Genomic DNA, 20,582 nt, shown 5'->3' with positions numbered 1-20,582 from the left:
GTGACCTTCACTGACTGTCCCCCACAATGTGGCCTTCACTGACTGTCCCCCACAGTGTGGCCTTCACTGACTGTACCCCACGGTGTGGCCTTCACTGACTGTCCCCCACAGTGTGGCCTTCACTGACTGTCCCCCACAGTGTGGCCCTCACCGACTGTCCCCCACAGTGTGACCTTCACTGACTGTATCCCCACAGTGTGGCCGTCACTGACTGTCCCCCACAGTGTGGCCTTCACCGACTGCCCCCCACAGTGTGGCCTTCACCGACTGTCCCCCACAGTGTGGCCCTCACCGACTGTCCCCCACAGTGTGGCCTTCACTGACTGTATCCCCACAGTGTGGCCTTCACTGACTGTCCCCCACAGTGTGGCCTTCACCGACTGCCCCCCACAGTGTGGCCTTCACCGACTGTACCCCACGGTGTGGCCTTCACTGACTGTCCCCCACAGTGTGGCCTTCACTGACTGTCCCCCACAGTGTGGCCTTCACTGACTGTACCCCACGGTGTGGCCTTCACTGACTGTCCCCCACAGTGTGGCCTTCACTGACTGTCCCCCACAGTGTGGCCTTCACTGACTCGCCCCCACAGTGTGGCCTTCACTGACTGTCCCCCACGGTGTGGCCTTCACTGACTGTCCCCACAGTGTGACCTTCACTGACTGTATCCCCACAGTGTGGCCTTCACTGACTGTCCCCCACAGTGTGGCCGTCACTGACTGTCCCCCACGGTGTGGCCGTCACTGACTGTCCCCCACGGTGTGGCCGTCACTGACTGTCCCCCACGGTGTGGCCTTCACCGACTGTCCCCCACGGTGTGACCTTCACCGACTGTCCCCCACGGTGTGACCTTCACTGACTCGCCCCCACAGTGTGGCCTTCACTGACTGTCCCCCACGGTGTGGCCTTCACTGACTGTCCCCCACAGTGTGCCCGTCACTGACTGTACCCCACGGTGTGGCCTTCACTGACTGTCCCCCCACAGTGTGGCCGTCACTGACTGTCCCCCACAGTGTGGCCTTCACTGACTCGCCCCCAGTGTGGCCTTCACTGACTCGCCCCCAGTGTGGCCTTCACCGACTGTCCCCCACAGTGTGGCCTTCACCGACTGTCCCCCACAGTGTGGCCTTCACTGACTGTCCCCCACAGTGTGGCCTTCACTGACTGTATCCCCACAGTGTGGCCTTCACTGACTGTACCCCACGGTGTGGCCTTCACTGACTCGCCCCCACAGTGTGGCCTTCACTGACTGTCCCCCACGGTGTGACCTTCACTGACTCGCCCCCACAGTGTGGCCTTCACTGACTGTCCCCTACGGTGTGGCCTTCACTGACTGTCTCCCCACAGTGTGGCCCTGATCTCTCTATTCCCTGTGAACTGCTACTTGGCTCAGCAGACATTAGCAGTTTCTGTTTGATGTTTTAGGGGGGTTGGACAAGACTTCATAGCTGCTGAGTCTCTCTGTGATGTCAGCAGCCTAACAGTTACTGCCTAGAGACGCTCATTTATTCTGGATACCAAATGCTGCTGCTCTGATTCAAGCATCCTCTCTACATTTTGTTGTCGTTAATCCTCACCCGAGGATGTTTTTCCATTGATTTTTTTTTTTTTTTTCAGAGATAGTGGAAGGGAGGGGGAGAGGTAGAGAGAGAGAAACATTGATGTGAGAGAGACACATCAATTGATTGTCTCCCATGTACATCCCGACTAGGGCCTGGGATTGAGCCTGCAACCGAGGTACATTCCCTTGCTGGAATCGAACCCGAGACCCTTCCGTCTGAGGGCCGATGCTCTAACCACTGATCCACGGACTAGGGCTAGCCTTTATTTTTTTACCAAGAGAAACTTGCCTGGCTTATCAGTTGGTTATGCACGATAGGGTAAATCCTGATTCTTTCCCTTTATTTCCAGTTTTTCAAATAATAAGTTGGTTCCCTATTGTCTTCCAAAGATGACAGATTAGTTTTTGCTTTGCGGGCGTTATGAACTCGTAGGTGCAGACATTTTTGATGGAGAGTCACTTTTTACAAGTTAAACGGTTCATCCTGGACTGAGCTTGGCAAGAGGACAAAGATGAGAGGCTTCCATTCCATCGCTGGTTAGGTGTCATGTAAATTTCACTCCCTCTCCCCTCTCTGCCCCGGCTCCCACGGAAGGCGACCACTTCATCAAGTTCTTCGCTCCATGGTGCGGTCACTGCAAAGCGCTGGCCCCGACCTGGGAGCAGCTGGCCCTGGGCCTCGAACATTCCGAAACTGTCAAGATTGGCAAGGTAAGTGAAGCCCTTATTAAACGGGAAATAGACCGCTTTGGCTGGATTAATTAGCAGAGGAGCCCATTATTCATTCTGTGTGCAAAGTCGCAGACTTGATTTATTATTTCCATTTAGTGTGCCACTTGATAATTCATTTCACCTTCACAGATGGCAGCCTGGTTTCGAGTGTGCTGGCTTTTCCACAGCCCAGAGATAAATTATGGCTTTGGCTCCTTTGTTTATTTTGAAGCGATGGCCAATTCAGAATTGGCAGCCCCCGAGCCCTTTCTGCAAAGATAGGGGCAGCGCCTTAGAGAATGTCCCCTGGACGTACTTGGACGCCGTCCACATTTGATCTCACCCAAGAGCTCTTTCCTAGAGGACCCTCCGAGCTCGCACAGGCACACGGGGACCCTCCGTGGGGAGCCCAGCTGCTCTGCTGCCTGGAACTCTTTCCAGCTTTTCCCACTTTACGCAGAGAAGCCAGGAGTGATGTCTAACAACTTCTGTGTAACTGGATTTTCTCGAAATATTAGCCACTTCTGCGCCATCAAGCACTTTTAATCTTATCCGTCCTCTGGCACCCAGCAGACCATCCCTGCCTGGGTTTCTGCTAATAAAAATCTCATTGTCTACATTGCCAGGGCATTTGTATACAGAAGTAACGCGGTGTCCAGGAACTGTAGTTAATAAGATAGTCTGCTCGACATGGTGAGATGTCAGAAGCATACATTTGGACATCACATAGACCTGGCTGGCCAACCGGGGCAACTTGACACCTCGTTCTTCTCTCGGTGAAACTGAGATGAGGTCTAACCGATAGTCCTGAGGATGGAAGCGAAGAGCTTAGCACGGTGCTTGGCATGGAGCAGTGGCTAGTAAATTGTAGTAGTTGTTGTTAGTTCAATGGATTTTTCAGTGTTGCCTGCAACACTTTCAATGATATGTTCTAGCATATCTGGATGTGATTGCGATTTTATATTTATTGAACATTTCCTGGAAGTCACTATAAAGCAGTCTTCTTGTCCTCTGTCTTCCTGTGCCTGGTATCCTGACTTTGTCTTGTGAACTTTGATGGGAGATTATTTTGTTTTCAGTTTATGCCACGAGAGCAGACACAGTCTAAGCGACTGTGCTGTGGTCCTTCATCCCTGGACGTACGTGTGCCTGGGTAAGACTGGGCTCAGAGCATGCACCCCGCCCGATTTCAGTCTGCAGCGTCCTGTGCTTCAGTCCAGCACTTTTAACTGCTCTCTGATTTCCGTTCTCTGTTAACGTAGCATTTCCAGCCGCCTTTATTGACACAGTGAAGAGCAACTTGGTCCCACAAGCTGGTTTTAATGCCAGTAGAAACGAAAGGAGTGACTTAGGATAAAATGTTTCGTGAAAGTGTTGAAAAGGAGAATCTTACAAACATTTAAATGAAATAAAAAAACTGAAGAGCTGTGATAGTTGGTAAATTGAGTTTATAGAATTAGGGACATAGTCTAAACTTAATTGGACATCTTTTCAGTTTCATCTTCATCATATACCAAGGACTTCTATTTGCAATTGACTGCTTGTTCCTTCTTAATTTTAAAACTCTGTAAGTTTGAAGTGAGAATGAAAGTAGGAGCCGGCTGGCATTGTGACTGGTGGGTGTCCGTCACCGACGCCAGGCCAGGCTGCCCCTCTCCACTGATTAACCTGCTCGAGGTATTGCTTTCTAAAATGTCATTTTCAGTGAGCAACATCACTCCTGTCTCTAAAGTGAATGTCTCATGTCTCCTGCTCCCTGGGCTCGGTGTCTTTGGGCCGCGTCTGCAGGGAAGGCCGCAGACACTGCTGCCTGCTGGCCCAGGTGCTGCAGGTCAGGGGCGTGAGAAGTTTTCTTTTTAAAGTAACTCCCGAGTGCCATAGTCATTGTTGCCAGGAGGGCTCACGGGTGCTGACTGGACGGTGGCCTTGCCTTGCAGGTGGACTGCACGCAGCACCACGAGCTCTGCTCCGGGAACCAGGTCCGAGGCTATCCCACGCTCCTCTGGTTCCAGGACGGCAAAAAGGTGCGTCTTTGGGTCTTGGCCACAGTGGGCTGGGCTGCCGGGTGCTTAATCGGAACGCGAATTCCCAGAACGGACGGTTTGGGCACCAGTTGAAAGGATACGTGTAATGGAACAAAAATGCCTTTCTCTTAACTGATAAGATTTGGGTAGTGGAGAAACACTGCCAGTTGTTATTCTGTTTTGAAGCCTTTCATTACCGTCCTAGGTAACCGAGCTCTGGCCGTGACCTCTGAGCAGGGTTCACGTGCCCTCTCGGTAAGGTTCCCGTCCCCGTCCCGGCTGAGGGGCAGCCTCTCAGAGCGCCTGCGGCGGCAGCCAGGCTGTGCTTCGTAGCCCTGCAGAGGGAAGGGCTGTAAAGCTCTCACCGAGCCAACCCCTCGGTTTACAATCCGTGCTCTCCCTTTAGATCCGAGCCTGCAGGCACCGCACAGCTCACACAACGGGGGAAGGCATCTGACGGCCGGGTCCAGGAGGGCGAGGGGTCGCAGGAGGTTTGAGTGGTTCAGGTACTTCAGTGTACTAACTCGGCCGTGTTTCTGTGTGGCCCTTCCCTGGACAGGTTGACCAGTACAAGGGAAAGCGGGACCTGGACTCGCTGAGAGAGTATGTGGAATTGCAGCTCCGGAGTGCAGACCGCGGCACCCCAGAGACCACCCCACCCGCGGAAGCCCCCGTGGGTGCTGCAGAGCCCGAGGCCGACAAGGTGGGTGCCCGCCCAGCACCGCCCGCGGTGGGCATTCTCCTCTGGTGCTGGGGACACAGGACATTTGAGGACAGTACTGAGCCATTCAGATGGTTGTTTACAGCTGACTTTTCAACACGAAACATTTTCTTTGACTATGTTTACATGTTTGTAAGGGCCCAACAGCAACATGGATGTGAGGAAAATCCCGAGATGGAGCCGAGATCTCTGGGAACTTCCTCCCTTTGGTTCAGTTATCACTGTACCTGAGGGTATTCGCTCTGAAAGCTTGTCTGCTGCCTCGTGGGCCCTCTCTCTGTTCATTTCCACAACGTGCTGCAGGCATTTTACTGTAGCCTGTGGCTTATAAAGACCGTGAACGCTGGGTAGCGGGACAGCTGTGTGCTGGAATTGAAGGCAGGTGGCTGGAGGACATTTAATTTGCTTAGACAGTCTCTGAGTCACTGAGGGCATCTTCATTCTCAGGGTTTAGAGTCATTTGTTCTGTGATTATCAGGCCCTTGTTATGTTTCAGGCACTGTCCTGGGCCACCAGGAGGCAAAAGCAAGGCCATGCTGCTGCCTGTGCCGACCGTGGGTCTAGTGGGCGACGCACGAGAGCACATGCATGCAGGTGTCGGAGGGCTCTGATAGTGTGCAGGGCTGGCCCGTCACTGCGTGAGAGGAGGGGCCGGTAGGCAAGAAATGTCACCGGAGAGGTGACAGGTGAAGGGTGTTTGCTGGAGAGGAGGGGGAGGGCATGCCTGGTGGAGGAGGAGTGTGAGCAGCAGCACTGCGCTGGGGCCAGCGGGCATCATGGGGCAGGGCCCGCTTCGGCCGGAGGGCGAGGTAAAGAGGGGGACAAGGGGTGCGGGGCAGGATGCAGAGGGAAAGAGTGGGGGTCGAGGAGAACTGGGTTGCAGAGGACTTTGTTGGCCAGCCAAGGATTTTGAGCTTTATTTATAGGGATCCAATGGAAGGTTTGAGTTTTAGAAAGATGACTGGCAACAGCTTGTATGAAGGAGATGGAAAACTGGTGCATTAGGTCATAAAAGACGATGAGACCCCAAACTGAGGCCGACAGTGGGATGAGGGCAGGAGTGCCGCCAGCACAGGGACTCCAGCTCTGAGCAGTTAGGACGGTGGGGTCTGTGCTGCCGCAGATTCCTGGCATAGCCGGAGGACGATGGCACCGAGCACAAGCAAGGGGCTTTGGCGGGGGGGGGGGGGGGGGGGGGGGGGGGACGGCAGCTTGGGGAGGGTGGAAATGCCATCAGTTTTCAAGGTGTCGATTTTCAAGGCTGTGTGCTGATAACTGTGGACAGTGTATCAGTCTGGAGCTAAAGCAGGCTGTCCACACTACATGTATGTGTCTGGAGCTTTAGGTAGAAGCTATTGCTGCAGTCATGGGTTAGAATGAGATTTAAGGGGACTCAAAATAATGTGTTTTCAGGAAAACAATGCTTGGATTTCCTAGCTAAGAGCCACAAGGCCTGTCTGTCAACGTATTTCCGAAGCAGAACACTTAATGTTGCTACTTCAGTTCACACGACTATACTTCATAGCGTGCCAGGTCTTACCTGGGACGCCGGGACACGGGGCAAAGGAAGGGCGGGTGCCCGCGCTCCCGGGGAGAGGGCAGTGAGCCAGATGTGCCCGGACGCTCCCGGGAACCCTCCAGCCCTCAGCATTTGCAGCAGAGGTCACGGTGCGCTGGAGCACCTGTCCCTGGGCCCCAGATGTTTGGAATTGAAAAAACCAGCGGAAACCCCTACCGATCCCCTCAGGGCTGGGGAGAAAGGCCTCTTCGTCCCCACAGCCCATCCCTTAGTTGGACTCTTGCAGGTTGGGTGTTAGTTAGAAGTTGAAGTTTTGGGTTAAGAAGTAAACAGATGACTTTGTAGTTGTTATGACCACATATGTTAGAGGAGTGTGTCTCATGGTGGTTAGAAAGGTCATCCCAAATTGAGTATAATTATATACTATGGATGTTTTCATCAAACACAGAGCGGTTTCTATTTATAATGAAGTTTTCCACCATTAAGCGGGCCTTTCAGCGAGTGTGGCGTCCTGTTTCTGGACATAAAGAAAGATGGCAGTGTTCTACAATGCCCCTGGCACTCGGCGCCTCCCGTCACCGGCAGACTCACTTGATGCCAGACTCAAGCGGCGCAGCCCTGGTACCTTTAGCCACATGATAAATCACCCGTGTTCTTGCTCTCCTGAGAGAATCGCAGATGTATTTTTGGAGAAACACGAGACGTGGTCCTCTAAAGAGCTGTCACGGTAGAGTCACTTTGGAGCAGACCGCACCATGCAGCCAGAGCTCAGAGGAGCCACTTTTACATTTACTTTGAATTTAAAAATGGAAAGAAGCCTGTTACATGTAAAACACATCATTGCCTGTGCTTTTGTAACTTTTTGTAAGGTCCCTCTATGACATGGAGAAAGTCACTTTTATGCATCCCTGTGATAGAGAGTGTCGAGTCAGTGAGAGGTGCCACGGGTACAGACCTTAGGAGGCCCAATAAGGGGGTGTCTGCGCTCTGGTCAGTGTGGGAGGCTCCGAGGCAGGGAAGTCTGATTCAGGCCCTGTCCGCCTAGAGCTAACTGGTCCATACTCCCGAGTCCCGGGGGACAGCAGCTGTCCCTCACCCACCCTGGGCTGGGCTGGGGCGGGACGGGGACGGAGCGGGCGGGGGGGGGGGGGGGGAGGAGGGGCGGCAAGGAGCGCTGCACTGTCCTGCCACCTCCCCGAAGCGTCTTGGGGGCTCAGGGCCCACGGGACCTGTGATGAACCTCTGCCCTTCAGAGGCCACTGCTCTACCCTTTTGTGCCGTTGGTGAAATGCAAGTTGTGTAGGTAGTTTTGTGTGACCTTGGAGTATGCATAACAGCATTCAAAATTATTGCTTTGTCTTTCTGCAATCCCAAAGCATTATCCCCTGTGCTGTAAGTGCTGTATTTCACTGTGGCTTTTCCACCCCTGAAGGGCACTGTGCTGGCACTCACGGAAAATAACTTCGATGACACCATTGCAGAAGGAATAACCTTCATCAAGTTTTATGCTCCATGGTAAGTGGCTCCTTCATTAGAAACCACTTTTCCTCGTGCACTTCAGTCCCTTCGTATTTTTCCGCTCATTAGCCAACCCTCCAGGCTCATCCTGGGGCTCTTGTCGTAGGAAGTAAGGAAATGTTATCTTCATGCTCCTGTGTTCAGGTATGTTCCAGTTGGGTGGTATTCATAAACATGTATGGAAAATTAGGTTAATTTATTTTATAGTTCGGTCTGCTTGGCAGAAAACATAATAATGGAGGAGAGCTCTGGTGGTCGTATAGGACTCACGTTGTGGTGCCTGCGCGCTTCGCCGAATAGATGGCTTGTTTTGGTTACATAACCCATGAACATCTTGATAAACTTCTGCTCCTTAGTCTATTTATGTATTTATTTATTTATTCATTTATTCATTCATTCATTTATTTTAAATTCTTTGTTGTTGAAAGTTTTACGTATGTCTCCTTTCCCCCCCCATTGACCTTTCCCCGCCCCCACTCCCGATAGTCTGTGTCCATTGGTCATGCTCATGTGCATGGACACAAGTCCTCTCTTTTAGAGATCATAGAGAAACCCAGCTGAAATCAGTTAGAGCCATTCCTGCCACACGGTGCTCAGGGGCCAGGCAGACGGGGACTGTGTGCACGGGTTTGGGACCAAGGCCCCTGCGTGGCGGGAAGACGAGAGGTCCAGGACTTCCCTGAACTGCTGTAGCTCTGGGTGTCCTTTCATTCCCTGAAACGTAGCAGTAAACCTGAAGGATGTTTGTCTGCACAAATGAAACACTGCCTTTGGGAATGCAGGGTGCTGGGAGTGCCAGTTCCGTATTTAAAGGTGGACAGGTAAGGTCACCACATGCCATTTTTGCTCTTTAGTTTGTTCCATTTCAGATATTCATGAGAAACCATAATAGCAGAGATAAAAGTTAATGAGCCCTGGCTGGTTGGCTCCGTTGGTTGGAGTGTTGTCCGGCCACGGAAGGGTCTCAAGTTCAATTCCTGGTCAGGGCACATACTTAGGTTGAGGGTTCGATCCCCAGTCAGGTAGATATGGGAGACAACGGATCGATGTTTCTCTCTGACATCCATGTTTCTCTCTCTCTCACCCTCTCCTTTCCTCTCTAAAATCAGTAAAAAGATATATATCCTCAGATGAGGATAAAAAAAAAAAAAAGGTTTTGAGCACATGACTTGTATGAGTTGTGCTGTTTTAATTCTTAAAAAATAGAAACACTAGCCCAAGCCAGTTTGGCTCAGTGGATAGAGCATCGGCTTTCGGACTGAAGGGTCCCAGGCTCAATTCCGGTCAGGGGCACATGCCCGGGTTGTGGGCTCGATCCCCTGTCGGAGGCGTGCAGGAGGCAGCCGATCAATGATTCTCTCTCATCATTGATGTTTCTATGTCTCTCTCCCTCTCCTTTCCTCTCTGAAATCAATAAAAATATGTTTTATATATATAAAAAAGAAACATTAGTAAATAATGCCTTTAAAACTATTTTCTATTAAAAAACAACAACACGAAAGCTATATAGATCAAGTTTGAAGACAGCAGATCCCCTTTTATTGCAGGGGAGCAGTTCTTGGAGTCAGAAAAGGGACACGGGAGTTTTGAATGATTTAGTGCTCACACCACATCACCGAAGCTTGAGGGAGCTGTGAGGTTGTTTTGAAATGTTGAGACCATAAGCAGTCAAATCTAAAATGTTTTTAGCATTCAAGTGATTAAAAACAACAACAACGTTTGGAGTCCATTTTGTTTCCTGTTCGTTTCCTCCTGTTCATGATGCATTCATAAACCAGTTAGCTGAATTTACGGATCACGGAAATGGTTTCAAAACCCAGACTTGTTTTTAGACCAGCTTGTTTCCATCAGGTTATCCAGAAGTCTGCTTCAGGTGGACTTTGCCATCTTTGTTTAGGAGGAGGAGGAAGAGAATGGGAGAATTTGGTGTTTTATACACTTCTAGGCAATTGTTGACAGCCTCATAGAAAAACAAGGCTTGGCAGCGAAATGTAGGTGAGTGACCTCGACCTGGGACTTCAACAAAGCGGTCATTCTTCCATTTCTAGGTGTGGCCACTGTAAGAATCTGGCTCCTACCTGGGAAGAACTCTCTAAAAGGGAATTCCCTGGCTTGGCAGAGGTCAAAGTCGCCGAAGTGGACTGTACTGCTGAGCGCAACATCTGCAGCAAGTACTCGGTGGGTACCTGTGGATGAAAACACTTCCGGGGACACTGAGTATCGGAGCTGATCCCGCGTGGAGCTGGAATCGTTGTCTCAACCAAGATAACGCACTGCCCTCCTCCCTCAACAAAGCGCTGTTTGTGTCCTTTGGAGGTGTTTTGTTTTTTCACTTTGAAAAGAAAGAGATGCTCTGAAAGAAAGGCTTTCTCCCTCTGCTACACACACGTTCAGGGGGGTCTCGGCCTTACTTCTGGGTAGAGGCTGCTGGGCAGTAACTGAGACTCCACCCTGGGGAGTGGGGTACCCTCTAAATGCACATTCTCACTGACAGTCAGCTGGCCCGTAGGCTTCATCGGAGATACCGAAGTGGCTTTTTTTTTAAAATTTTTTTTACATACGCCAGCGTTCTGAAGTCGATGTCTGAATAAGGCAACATTGGAACATAGACTTCCTCCTGAGAGGGCATCCCCACCAGCCAGTCCTGCATTGGATTGTTCCTTTAGCTGTTGCCTCCTTCCGAGCCATTGGCACCATCTAATAGCCTACAAGATTTGTGATTTGTACTGTTCTTTTGGTTGCTTTCCTAAAATACTTTTGAGGCTTCTAATATTTATTAATCATCTCATCAGATTGAGAATAGATGACATTTTTTTTTTACTTATCATGTAAAGATGCCAGGCATGTTTTGTGTGCCTTAAAATTCTCAAAAGAGGAAAGAGGTGAGTTGCAGCTGAAGAATATATCTCCTTGAGGGTCTCGCTGCTACTCAGTATAGCCTGGGCACCACGGGAAGCTGGTCACAAACGCAGTCTCAGGCCCCTCGCTGACTCCACCTGACCCAGGGGAGCGTGCGCGCGGCAAGGACCGGGAGGCTCCACTCCTGGGCGGCATCCCTATGACACTAATCGTGGACGTAATTTTGGATTGGAAACTGAATAAATAGCCCCACGGCTTTGCTTGCTGAACTAGCTGGTACTTTTTAAATGGAAATTTGACCATAGACTTTCCTGGCCACAACAGGGGTTTTTCCGGCTTTATTTAAGTAATCTGTGTATGATTCAGACCAGTTTTCAAACTGCATTTTCTCTTTACAGGTACGAGGCTATCCCACATTGTTGCTTTTCCGCGGAGGAAAGAGAGTCAGCGAGCACAACGGAGGCAGGGACCTTGACTCTTTGCACCACTTCGTTCTGCGCCAGGCGAAAGACGAACTATAGAAGCGCAGGTGAAGTCGCCCTCCTGCCGCCTCCTGGACTGAGGGGAGGAGCAAGTCGTGCGGACCTCGGGGAGGTTCAGGTGGTGGTTACTCAGAAAACTGTCTGTACGGAACTTGTGGTATCTTCTGTGCGTGTGTAAAGCCAACACACTCTACAGGATTTTTATTAAGTTTCTCTAAGTAAATATGATCCCTTTGCAAACTAAGTATTTTCAGTGGCAATCTATCATCCCCTTTAACCTTCTCTTGATGGAATCTAAATGGTTTCCTTTTGAGACTAAAACAGAGCTGAGGAAAAGCAAATCGCTGGACTATTTTTGGCTCCTGAGTGATTTTGGTGAAAGCATCATCCAAAGCAGTTTTGAACTGCCCACGAGTCTGGAAAGGTAGTCGCATGGCGTATTGTCATTCCTCTGATCTCAAGGTCACAGCTAATCATGTGGTTGGTCTGGATCTTGGAGCAGATTTAAAAACAAACCCCCACACCTCTGGAAGGCACCTTCCCAGCCACTCCTGGATTTTGTTTCTGTTAATACTTCTCTCATCGTGAGAGGTTTGCCATAATGAAAGCAACGGTACTTTTGACATGTGCCTGAGTAAGGTAACGCTGATGCCATAATCTTATGTGTGTGTCGATACTTGTCAGATCAGTTATTACTGTCCAAAGGATACTTCTGTTTGTTTCTCCTGGGTGAAAGATTTCATTAGTTATGTTAACGTTAAGTCAGGATCCACGAGAAGATTTTAAGTCCATGTTTAAGATTTGCTATCTCCCGTGGAAAATGTGGGCATGGAAAGTTCCACGAGGCTCGTCCTGACTGTTGTGTTAACTCAGAAAGATTCTGGTGGTATCTGTCACCTGGGGAAAGGACTAGATGAGCGGGTCCGGGTAGCAGGGACCAGGGGACTTCGGCAGCCCTGCTACAGGGCCCTAACAAAGCAGTTTTAGTTCTGCTCCTTGGTAGTCCTAGGCCAGCGGTGGGGAACGTCCGGCCCGAGAGCCGTATAAAGGCCTGAGAAATCATTTGGTCTGGCCCTGCCAAGGCATTAGGGGTGAATTAATTTAATGTTTGACCAGATACAGCAGGCTAATTTTTCAGTTGATAATTTTCTGTGGCCTGTGAATGATGTTATAAATAACCAAATGGCCCTTGGCAGAAAAAAGGTTCCCCATTCCTGTTAAAGGCTCTCTGTACATCGTCTGCCTTCACGGAGATTGACCCTCTGCTATCTGAGGAGTGGGATTAACTTTACCTAAAGACCAAAGAATGAAGTAGGCGGGGCTGAGTCAGAGCTGAAGTAGGCTGTGCTACCATCAGTGCTAATGCTCTTATAATTCATGCCTCCCTAGTTATTAAACATTTTTACCATCACCCTGGGAAGTAACCATAGGACCAGGCTCCCTGTATGTTCTTTGCCCTCAAGTTACCTTTCCAAATAACCCTTCTGTCTACCACTCTCACCCACCTCCCGTGCTTGGGGGAGCCAGTCACCTGACACACAGTAACCGCTGGTAAGAATCTCAGACACAGGAGCATCTGCTGTCTGCGGCAGATGACAACAGAGCAGGATCTCGACCAGCCTCTGCCTTAAGGAAATCTTTATTAATTGTGTGTGGGTCACAGATGTTCTTGTTAAAAAACCAGCTTTTCAGGAGAAGCACAATCCTCATGAGTGGCTTCCGCTTCGCATCATGAGTCTTGTATTGAAAGAAAATCAAAGTGGTACAATTTGTTTACACTCTGATACTTTCTAAATAAACTCTTTTTTTTAAAAAAAAAAAGTCTAGTCTTTCCTTAAATGTTACAGCAAAACAGATATAAAATAGACAATAAATTATAGTTTATATTTACACAAAAGCTGTAAGTGCAAACAGTTATAGATCATACATGTATTATTTAATCAGTTTAATATGAAATTGGTTTCCTAGTATATGATTGTGAGAAAGACATTTAAAAAATATTCTAAGATTTAATCTGAGTCTTACTTTCTACAAGAGAAAACTGATTTCGATTCATAAACAGCATGGCCTTCCAAACCCATTCCTAAAGGCTAGCGCCCCTCGCTCAGTTCATGTCCTTTGTTGGTTCTCGCCTGTGACACGGCATGCTGTACAGCAAGAGGGAAAGAACTGCTTTACTGAAGTAGATGGGATGGGAGAGCCAGCGCTCCTGACAGAGAGCCGTCGCGAACAGCAGGAGGGCAGCACTGCTCTCACCTGTCACCTGGTGGCGCTGAAGATGCTCCACCCTCGGGCTCCCCGCAGAGCCCAGAGTTCTGCTGCTGGTGCTCGCAAAGAAAACAGCCAATGGGGGAGGACTGGCGTGTGGAAATCACATGGTTTTAACTGAAATAATTCTATTTTCACACCAACAGAACTCCAGCACAAACACGTGACAGCAGTTACCGGACAAAAGGCACTTGCACGTGGCCCTGATTATGGCTTGGGCTGTTGATCTTATATGAAATTGACCTTCCTGGGAATGAAATCCTTGAATAGAGGCATTCCCCCCACCCCCAATTTCTGTTAACTGTAAAATCTATTTTTGAGAAACATTCTAAATTGGCTGATACTTCAGCCAAGGAGACTTTTACTTCTTTAAAATTATTTTCCCTGTTCACTCAGTAATACCACAAATAGCTTGATATAAAGCTAACACTAATTTTGGTGGGCTTTTATGGGGGGAGAGGAACCCTTCAAAGTTATATTTCTGCAACGTCCAGATTCCGTACTACAGACATTCAAAGAGCCGCCTACAGACCAACTACTCACGTTCTTTACTACACGGGCAAATCATTACTGAGGCCTTTAAAGTCTTCCTTGGGCAGTAAGGCACCAACCGGCAAGAGATGGTTTCAAAGTCACCATTCCACTTTCACTGCGTCAGTGTGCTGTTTAAGGCAGGTGTCAGCTAGGAATCCAAGGCAGGACCTCTGACCCCAGCAAGCAGTTTCAAGTTAGTGGCATCCACAAGCTCTCACAACCATATTCCTGTATTTCTTCAAGATAACATTGGAGTTGTCATCAAAGTAAAGAACCGAGATGGCATTTAGTTTAGTTGGCGCACAGCACGGTTTAGGGACATACTCAGGATTCATAAGGTGAACCTGTTCCAAAACAGAAGGAGGAAAAGGTTCCATCAGAAATGACCTGGCCTTGGCTTACGCCTGCCTATACAGTGACGAAAGGCTCTGAGAGCTCACCAGTGTCTGGACGATCGCATGGTTCGTTGCATTCATGTGTGCGTTGAGTGGGAAGGAGCATTCTCCATCACAGTAATTGGCAGCATAGCCCTTGGGTGCAATGATCCAGTCCTTGATTTAAAAAAGCAAAAGCAAGCAACAAAGAGACGATTAACATGCACTCCTTACATCATCTGTGCTCTCGGCAATCCTGTGAGAAAAATTACTCCCGTGGACAGCTCAGTAGACAGATGCAGGAAGGTCAGTTTCACATTCCGGTGGCAAAGCTGGGTATGACCCTGATGGGTGTAACTCCAGAGCCCTTGCTCTTTCCGCAGGGCCAAACGGCATTTAGCGGCTACCTGCCTGCTAAGCCCGGATGCACATGGGGGCTGGCTTTATGTACTTGGACCCAGCGGAGCCTCTCCAGGAGCCCGGGGTACTCCCTGTCATGCCACCTGCGTATGGAAACTATCTTCTGTCACTTGTCACCTATAGTTTGCTTCTTATAAACTGTGGTGACTCAGGTGTGGGGCGAAACCTTTGTGCTCTTCTAGGTAGTTTGGGTGAGCTGATTTATAGCCATTGCAGAAGTTTAACTATTGATCCATTTTTCTAACCCTTTCGCAAAACAAAATTTGTTTAACTGGTAAATGTAAATACATACCCTGTGGACTTTGAAAGAATGAGGAAAGAGCATTGAAAAAGGTGGCTATTGATTTTGAGGTACACAGAGCTGGGGAACCCTGGGCTCCCTGGAAAGGTGCCAGTAAGGGCTGTGTGCACACGTAAGCCAGGCCTTCACCCACCTCACTCCAAGAGCCTGGCCATTTGGAAGGGCTCCTATGTACCTTCAAGGGAAGAACCATCTCAGTCCTAAAGCTCAAGGTCTTTGATGATGGCTGCTGCCATGAAGACGAGAAGGGCCTGCTGAGAAAGGAACTTTGTCCCCCTTGTGCCAAGAACTCACCTGCCATCCCAGGTCTTGGAAGCTCACATAAAGCTCATGCTTCCTGCAGGCTGTTTTTAACTCGCTGCTGTTGTAATCTGTTGGAAGAGATAAAAAGATAAAAACATTAACTCATTCATTCCCTCGCCTGGCACTGTATTAGGCTCAGGATAGCCGTGCACAAGGCCTCTGCAAGACACAAATTTGGTCACCAAACAGCTCAGTCAGGTTCGCGGTAGCTAGGGTGTTTTACACACTCTGTCTTGTCCACTCTGGGTTTAGTGCTGGGCACACTTGCAAACTATACATAATATTGACCTGAATGGAACCTTTTAAGCAGCCGATGTTTGTTGTGAGCCCCTGATGTGTGCAAGGTCTATGGAGGGGGTGTTCCAAGATGCCCCAAACACTCTGGACGCCTGACTTGGAAGACATCATATTTGCAGTAAAAGACAACTATCCTAGGCAGGATTTGCTATATTTCTAACAGGCACGGTCTTGAAGCTGTACAAGGGTTTTAAAGCTAGCTGCCGGGCCAGGGAAGTATCCTGAAGGAAGTATAATGGAGCGGGCCCTGACCCGGAGGCCCAGGAGTGGGGGGGAGAGGGAGACGGACGCTGCAGCAGGGGCCATCCTCATCGGCACTGTCCTCCGGCCTCTCTGCCAGGGTTGAGCCTTTTAAACTGCGTTTAAGCAACAACTCCTAAGCCAGTAGTGCCAGTGAGATCTGCTGATGTGTATATGGCCCCTGTGTGCAATTCAGGAGCCAGCAGCCTGGCTTAACCTAATCACTGACAAGAGGAATGGCCGTGCCCTGATTCATTAGGCCAATTGGAGTGCTCTTGTGTGACGTGCCCTTGGCTAAGGCACGTGGTAAAAAGGAAGCTAGGTTAGACAACACTTCTGTCCTCCAGGAACTTAGAGAATCAAAAGGGTAGTGTGAGGCACGTACAAGTTCAGGGTGGGAGTGAGAGGAAAAGAGAGCAGCTCTAATGGAATGGGTTTAAGGATGTGAAGAGTCAATGGACATAAAGTCAGAGAAACTTGATCTTGATTGACTTAGAATGCTAACCAAACATTTGCATTTTCTACCAGAGGACTTAGGTAAGCCTTTAAACGTTTTTTGTCAGGGAGTGACACGTTCAGAACTGGGATTCTAAAGGATAGATCTGATGATAGTGGTGTTTGAGAGTTCCAGAGAGGGGAGAGATGAAAGGTAAGAAGACTTTGGAGAAAAGTTCTTAATCTACAATGAACTTCGATGAATACGAGAGCCTGGGGCCATTTGTATGCTACCTCTTTTTTTATCACATGAGCCAATAAATTACCTGAATACTTAAAGTCTGTTTGAACAGAGTTTTCTGTTACTTGCATCCCTAGACCTCCTGGCCCTGAAGCAGAACTCAACATGCAGATTTCATGATTTTGTAAGGGAAAGAGACAAACAGTACCAACTCAGCCCAGCCACCTATCCTGGGAGGACAGACAGGCTGTCTTTCTGTAGTGGTTTCTAATTCTAACTCTATTCATTCTCGTCACCTGCCTTATTCACCTCACGGAACCACCCTCACTGTAACTCAAAGTACCTGGGAGAAGTGAATGCAAAACCACACTGGAGGGAATTTTTCACAAGGCAGGACACCATGGCCTCTCTCAGTAAAAATAAGCAAGCACGCACCAACACCACAAAACAAGACACATTCCTCCTGTTGAAAATAATCTCTTAATGAAAAGAATTAACCAAACAAAAAAATAAAGTATCCTGAGAGAGAGTTGGAGTGCAAGACAGAGAAAATATAGGATCCCAGGGATTCAGGCAAGAGTAGTCTCTGAATGTGGTAACAGAAAATGAATATCGAAAATAATGAAAGAATTAAGAAATAGAACTGTAAAGCAAGATAATAGGGAAAAGAACAGGTGAATTTGAAACAGAACCAAATAAAATTATATAAAAACCACAATAATTGAAAATAACAAAATGGATGAGCTAAACAGATTAGATATAACTGAAGTGAGAATTAAAGAATTGATCAATGTATCTGAAGAAACTTCCCAAAATAAAACCCATAGTCAGATGGCCAGAAAATACATCTATCTGTAAAGAGATGTGGAAGATAGAATAAAAAGTCTAATGTTATTTCTAGTAGAAATCTCCGAGGAGACTAAGGAGGGGAACTAATAGTTGAAGGTATAAATGCCTATGAATTTTCAAAAAAAGTATGCCTTTCTGAAAAAAGGCAAACTTCTTTAAATTGAGAAGGCACAAATGAGTCCTAAGCAAAGTAAGTAAATTCCTATCAAACCATATCTGGTAAAACTAGTATATCAAACACATTGATTCTTAAAAGCAACACTGAGAGGAATAGAAAATTATCTACAAAGGAACACAAAGTAGATTGATAGCAAATTTCTCAACAGAAATAGAGAACATAAAAAATATCAAAAACTATCCCATCAACCTAGAATTCCATACCCAGCTATAGAAGCCATCTATTGTTTGGCTACCCAGGTTCTAGGAACACTTATCATTAGGGGGAATTCCTAGATAGGTAGGAATCAAGGTCCCATTTCCAACCACAGGTAGCTACTGTATTTGTTTCATGGCAGTTAAGAGTATAGGCTCCTGACTTCATCAATCCAATGCACCCACTTTTGAGAGAGTGACTCAAAGGGGAAACTAAGAATGGGTGACATGGCAGCAAGTGTTCAGGGTGCTGGCCCCAGTGGTAGCATTCAGACCACAATGTCCCCATGACCAGGTCCAAGCTAGACCTTGATTCTGAGTTTGGTTCTCCAGCCTGGTTGGTTGGGTGAGTTCCCTGATAGATTTAAATTATTTTTCACTTTAAGTAAATTAGAGTTTGCTTCTATTCCAAGTAATCAAGAGCCCTGACTAGCTAAATTATTATCCATAGAGAATAAGGAACACAGGGTGGAGTGGGCTCACTATTTCATATAGGGTTGGTGAGCTCATCTTTCTGTTGGAGTATCTTTTAAGCAGAGACCTGAAGGAACGTTGGGGGTGGGGCATGAGTCTATCTGAGGGAAGAATAATTCGTAGAGCAGGAATGACAAATGTGAAGGCCCCGAGGAAGTACTTGCTTGGCATATTCCAGGAACAGTCTGATGGATACTGCTATGTGTTTATTGAAAACCCATACTCTCTACCCCCGGGGCACAGAGCTATTTGACATTCCCAACTGCAGTTAGGTGTGGCCATGTGGCTGAGTTCTGGCCATAAATGTGGGGAGAAGGGAGGTATGCCGCTCCCAGGCCTGGCCTCCTAAACTTGTCTGCAGCCTTCCAGTTGCTCTTTCTTCTCCTGCCAGCTACAGGCAAGAGTCAGTCTTCTGAAGACTCCGTGGCCCTGGTCCTGTTGTGTCCTGTGTTAGATAAGTTATATCATCCCCCTACTTAAAGTCTCAGTCTGAAATGTTCCCTGCCCAAACTCATTTGACCTGTGTCCCCCAATATAAACTTCCTCCAAAAGACCTTCTCTGTGCTGGGGACCAAGATCACCCCAAAATCAAGCCTGGAATTGTTAGCCATGTGAAAGGAAGAGATTTCTAGGCCAGCTTTCCTTCCCAGGTCGGTGAACAGGCAGGGAAATATAATAAAGAGTATATCTGGTCTTGACCACAGCATGGATGGACATGGAGAGCATTATGCTAAGCGAAATAAGCCAGTCAGAGAAGGATAAGTATCACATGATCTCACTCATTTGTGGAATATAATGAATAACATAAATTGATGAACAAAAATAGATCCAGAGACATAGAATCATTGAACAGACAGTCAAATCTCAGAGGGAAGGCGGGGGGGGGGGGGGGGGGGGAGGCAGTGTTGAGGGAGTAAGAGATCAACCAAAGAACTGGTATGCATATAAGCATAACCAATGGACACAGACAATGGGGGGGGGGGGGGGGGGGCGGGCAGGCTGAGAGAGGACAATGGGGGGGGGGGAGAGAAAGGGGACATATGTAATATTTTCAACAATAAAATTTTTAAAAAAAAAGAATATATCTGGTCTTTGTCCTGGTTCCTGGCACAAAGCTACAAAAACCATGGAATTTCTTAATTGATAATTCCAATATATGATGGGTCCTAGATAGCTTCAGGATAGGGGCTGATTACCAGAAAGACTAACCACATGATTAGAGGGTTGGGCCAGCCTGACCTCCATGGAGGGAGACTGGAGACTGAGTTCACTAACATGGCCAGGGATTTAATCAATCATGCATAGCAATGAGACCCACATAAAAACTCTTGGTCACTGAAGCTCTGTGGAACTTAGGGGTTGACAAACAGACTGGCGAGCTGGGAGAGAGAACCTCCCAGGATCCATGAGGATAGGACATGGACCCCCCCCCCCCTCCCCCGGAGAGCTTGCTCTATGCAGCTCTTCCTCGTGTGCATCCTTTATAATAAAACTGTGATCCTAAGTATAGTGCGTTCCTGAGTTCTGTGTTATTCCAGTGAACTATCAAACCTAAAGGGGGGTCATGGGAACCCTGAGTTTGTAGCCAAGTCAAACATAACTGGCAGGCTGGGGACCCCATTTGCAGCTGGCATCTAAAGTGAGAGCGGTCTTACCCTTGAACTTGTGGGTCTGGATCAGTTCCAGGTGGTTAGTGAGAGGACTGAATTGGATTGCAGGACACCTGGTGGCGTCAGAACCAAGACAGGGGCGACTTCTGCATGTCTGGATTCCCAGTGTCTCCCGCAGCCAGAACCACGGAGATGGAGCGAAACGCTTCACTTCTGCCCCCACCTGTTTGAACCTCCTGCTCACTCGCTCCATGCTCAACAAAGAACAGCTGTTTCTTTTAGAGCCAGATGCTGGCATTTTGTTAAGTGAAAATGGGGGTGGGAGGGCGAGAATTGGGCTCCTGTTTTTCTTCCTACAGACATACTCAGGCCACACTCAAGTTTCCTTATGACTCCATGTTAAGTGCCGGCAGAGAATGTGTAAATATTTGTGAAGGTCAATTCTCCTCAAAATACTTGTCTTCTGCTCAGG

At 48.3% G+C, this 20,582-nt stretch overlaps 2 protein-coding genes across 2 annotated transcripts in view; one reads left to right on the top strand and one right to left on the bottom strand.

Annotated features, from left to right (window-relative positions):
• TXNDC5 (thioredoxin domain containing 5) overlaps window positions 1-12,876 on the top strand; it is a 36,430-nt gene extending 23,554 nt beyond the window's left edge. Inside the window, exons 5-10 of the mRNA XM_079776845.1 lie at window positions 2,154-2,269; window positions 4,207-4,293; window positions 4,853-4,996; window positions 7,966-8,048; window positions 10,100-10,229; window positions 11,309-12,876. Coding sequence (XP_079632971.1) covers window positions 2,154-2,269; window positions 4,207-4,293; window positions 4,853-4,996; window positions 7,966-8,048; window positions 10,100-10,229; window positions 11,309-11,431 — 683 coding nt within the window. The 3' untranslated portion in view covers window positions 11,432-12,876. The remainder of the gene's footprint in view (window positions 1-2,153; window positions 2,270-4,206; window positions 4,294-4,852; window positions 4,997-7,965; window positions 8,049-10,099; window positions 10,230-11,308) is intronic.
• A 482-nt stretch (window positions 12,877-13,358) lies between these two features.
• Window positions 13,359-20,582, bottom strand: part of BMP6 (bone morphogenetic protein 6) — a 151,110-nt gene continuing 143,886 nt past the window's right edge. The window contains exons 5-7 of the mRNA XM_079776844.1: window positions 15,584-15,660; window positions 14,635-14,745; window positions 13,359-14,538 (exon numbers count right to left, since the gene is read on the bottom strand). Coding sequence (XP_079632970.1) covers window positions 14,389-14,538; window positions 14,635-14,745; window positions 15,584-15,660 — 338 coding nt within the window. The 3' untranslated portion in view covers window positions 13,359-14,388. The remainder of the gene's footprint in view (window positions 14,539-14,634; window positions 14,746-15,583; window positions 15,661-20,582) is intronic.

The sequence above is a fragment of the Cnephaeus nilssonii genome (assembly GCF_951640355.1).
Source record: "Cnephaeus nilssonii genome assembly, chromosome: 7".
NCBI lineage: Eukaryota > Metazoa > Chordata > Mammalia > Chiroptera > Vespertilionidae > Cnephaeus > Cnephaeus nilssonii.
This window is presented reverse-complemented; position numbering and strand designations above follow the sequence as displayed.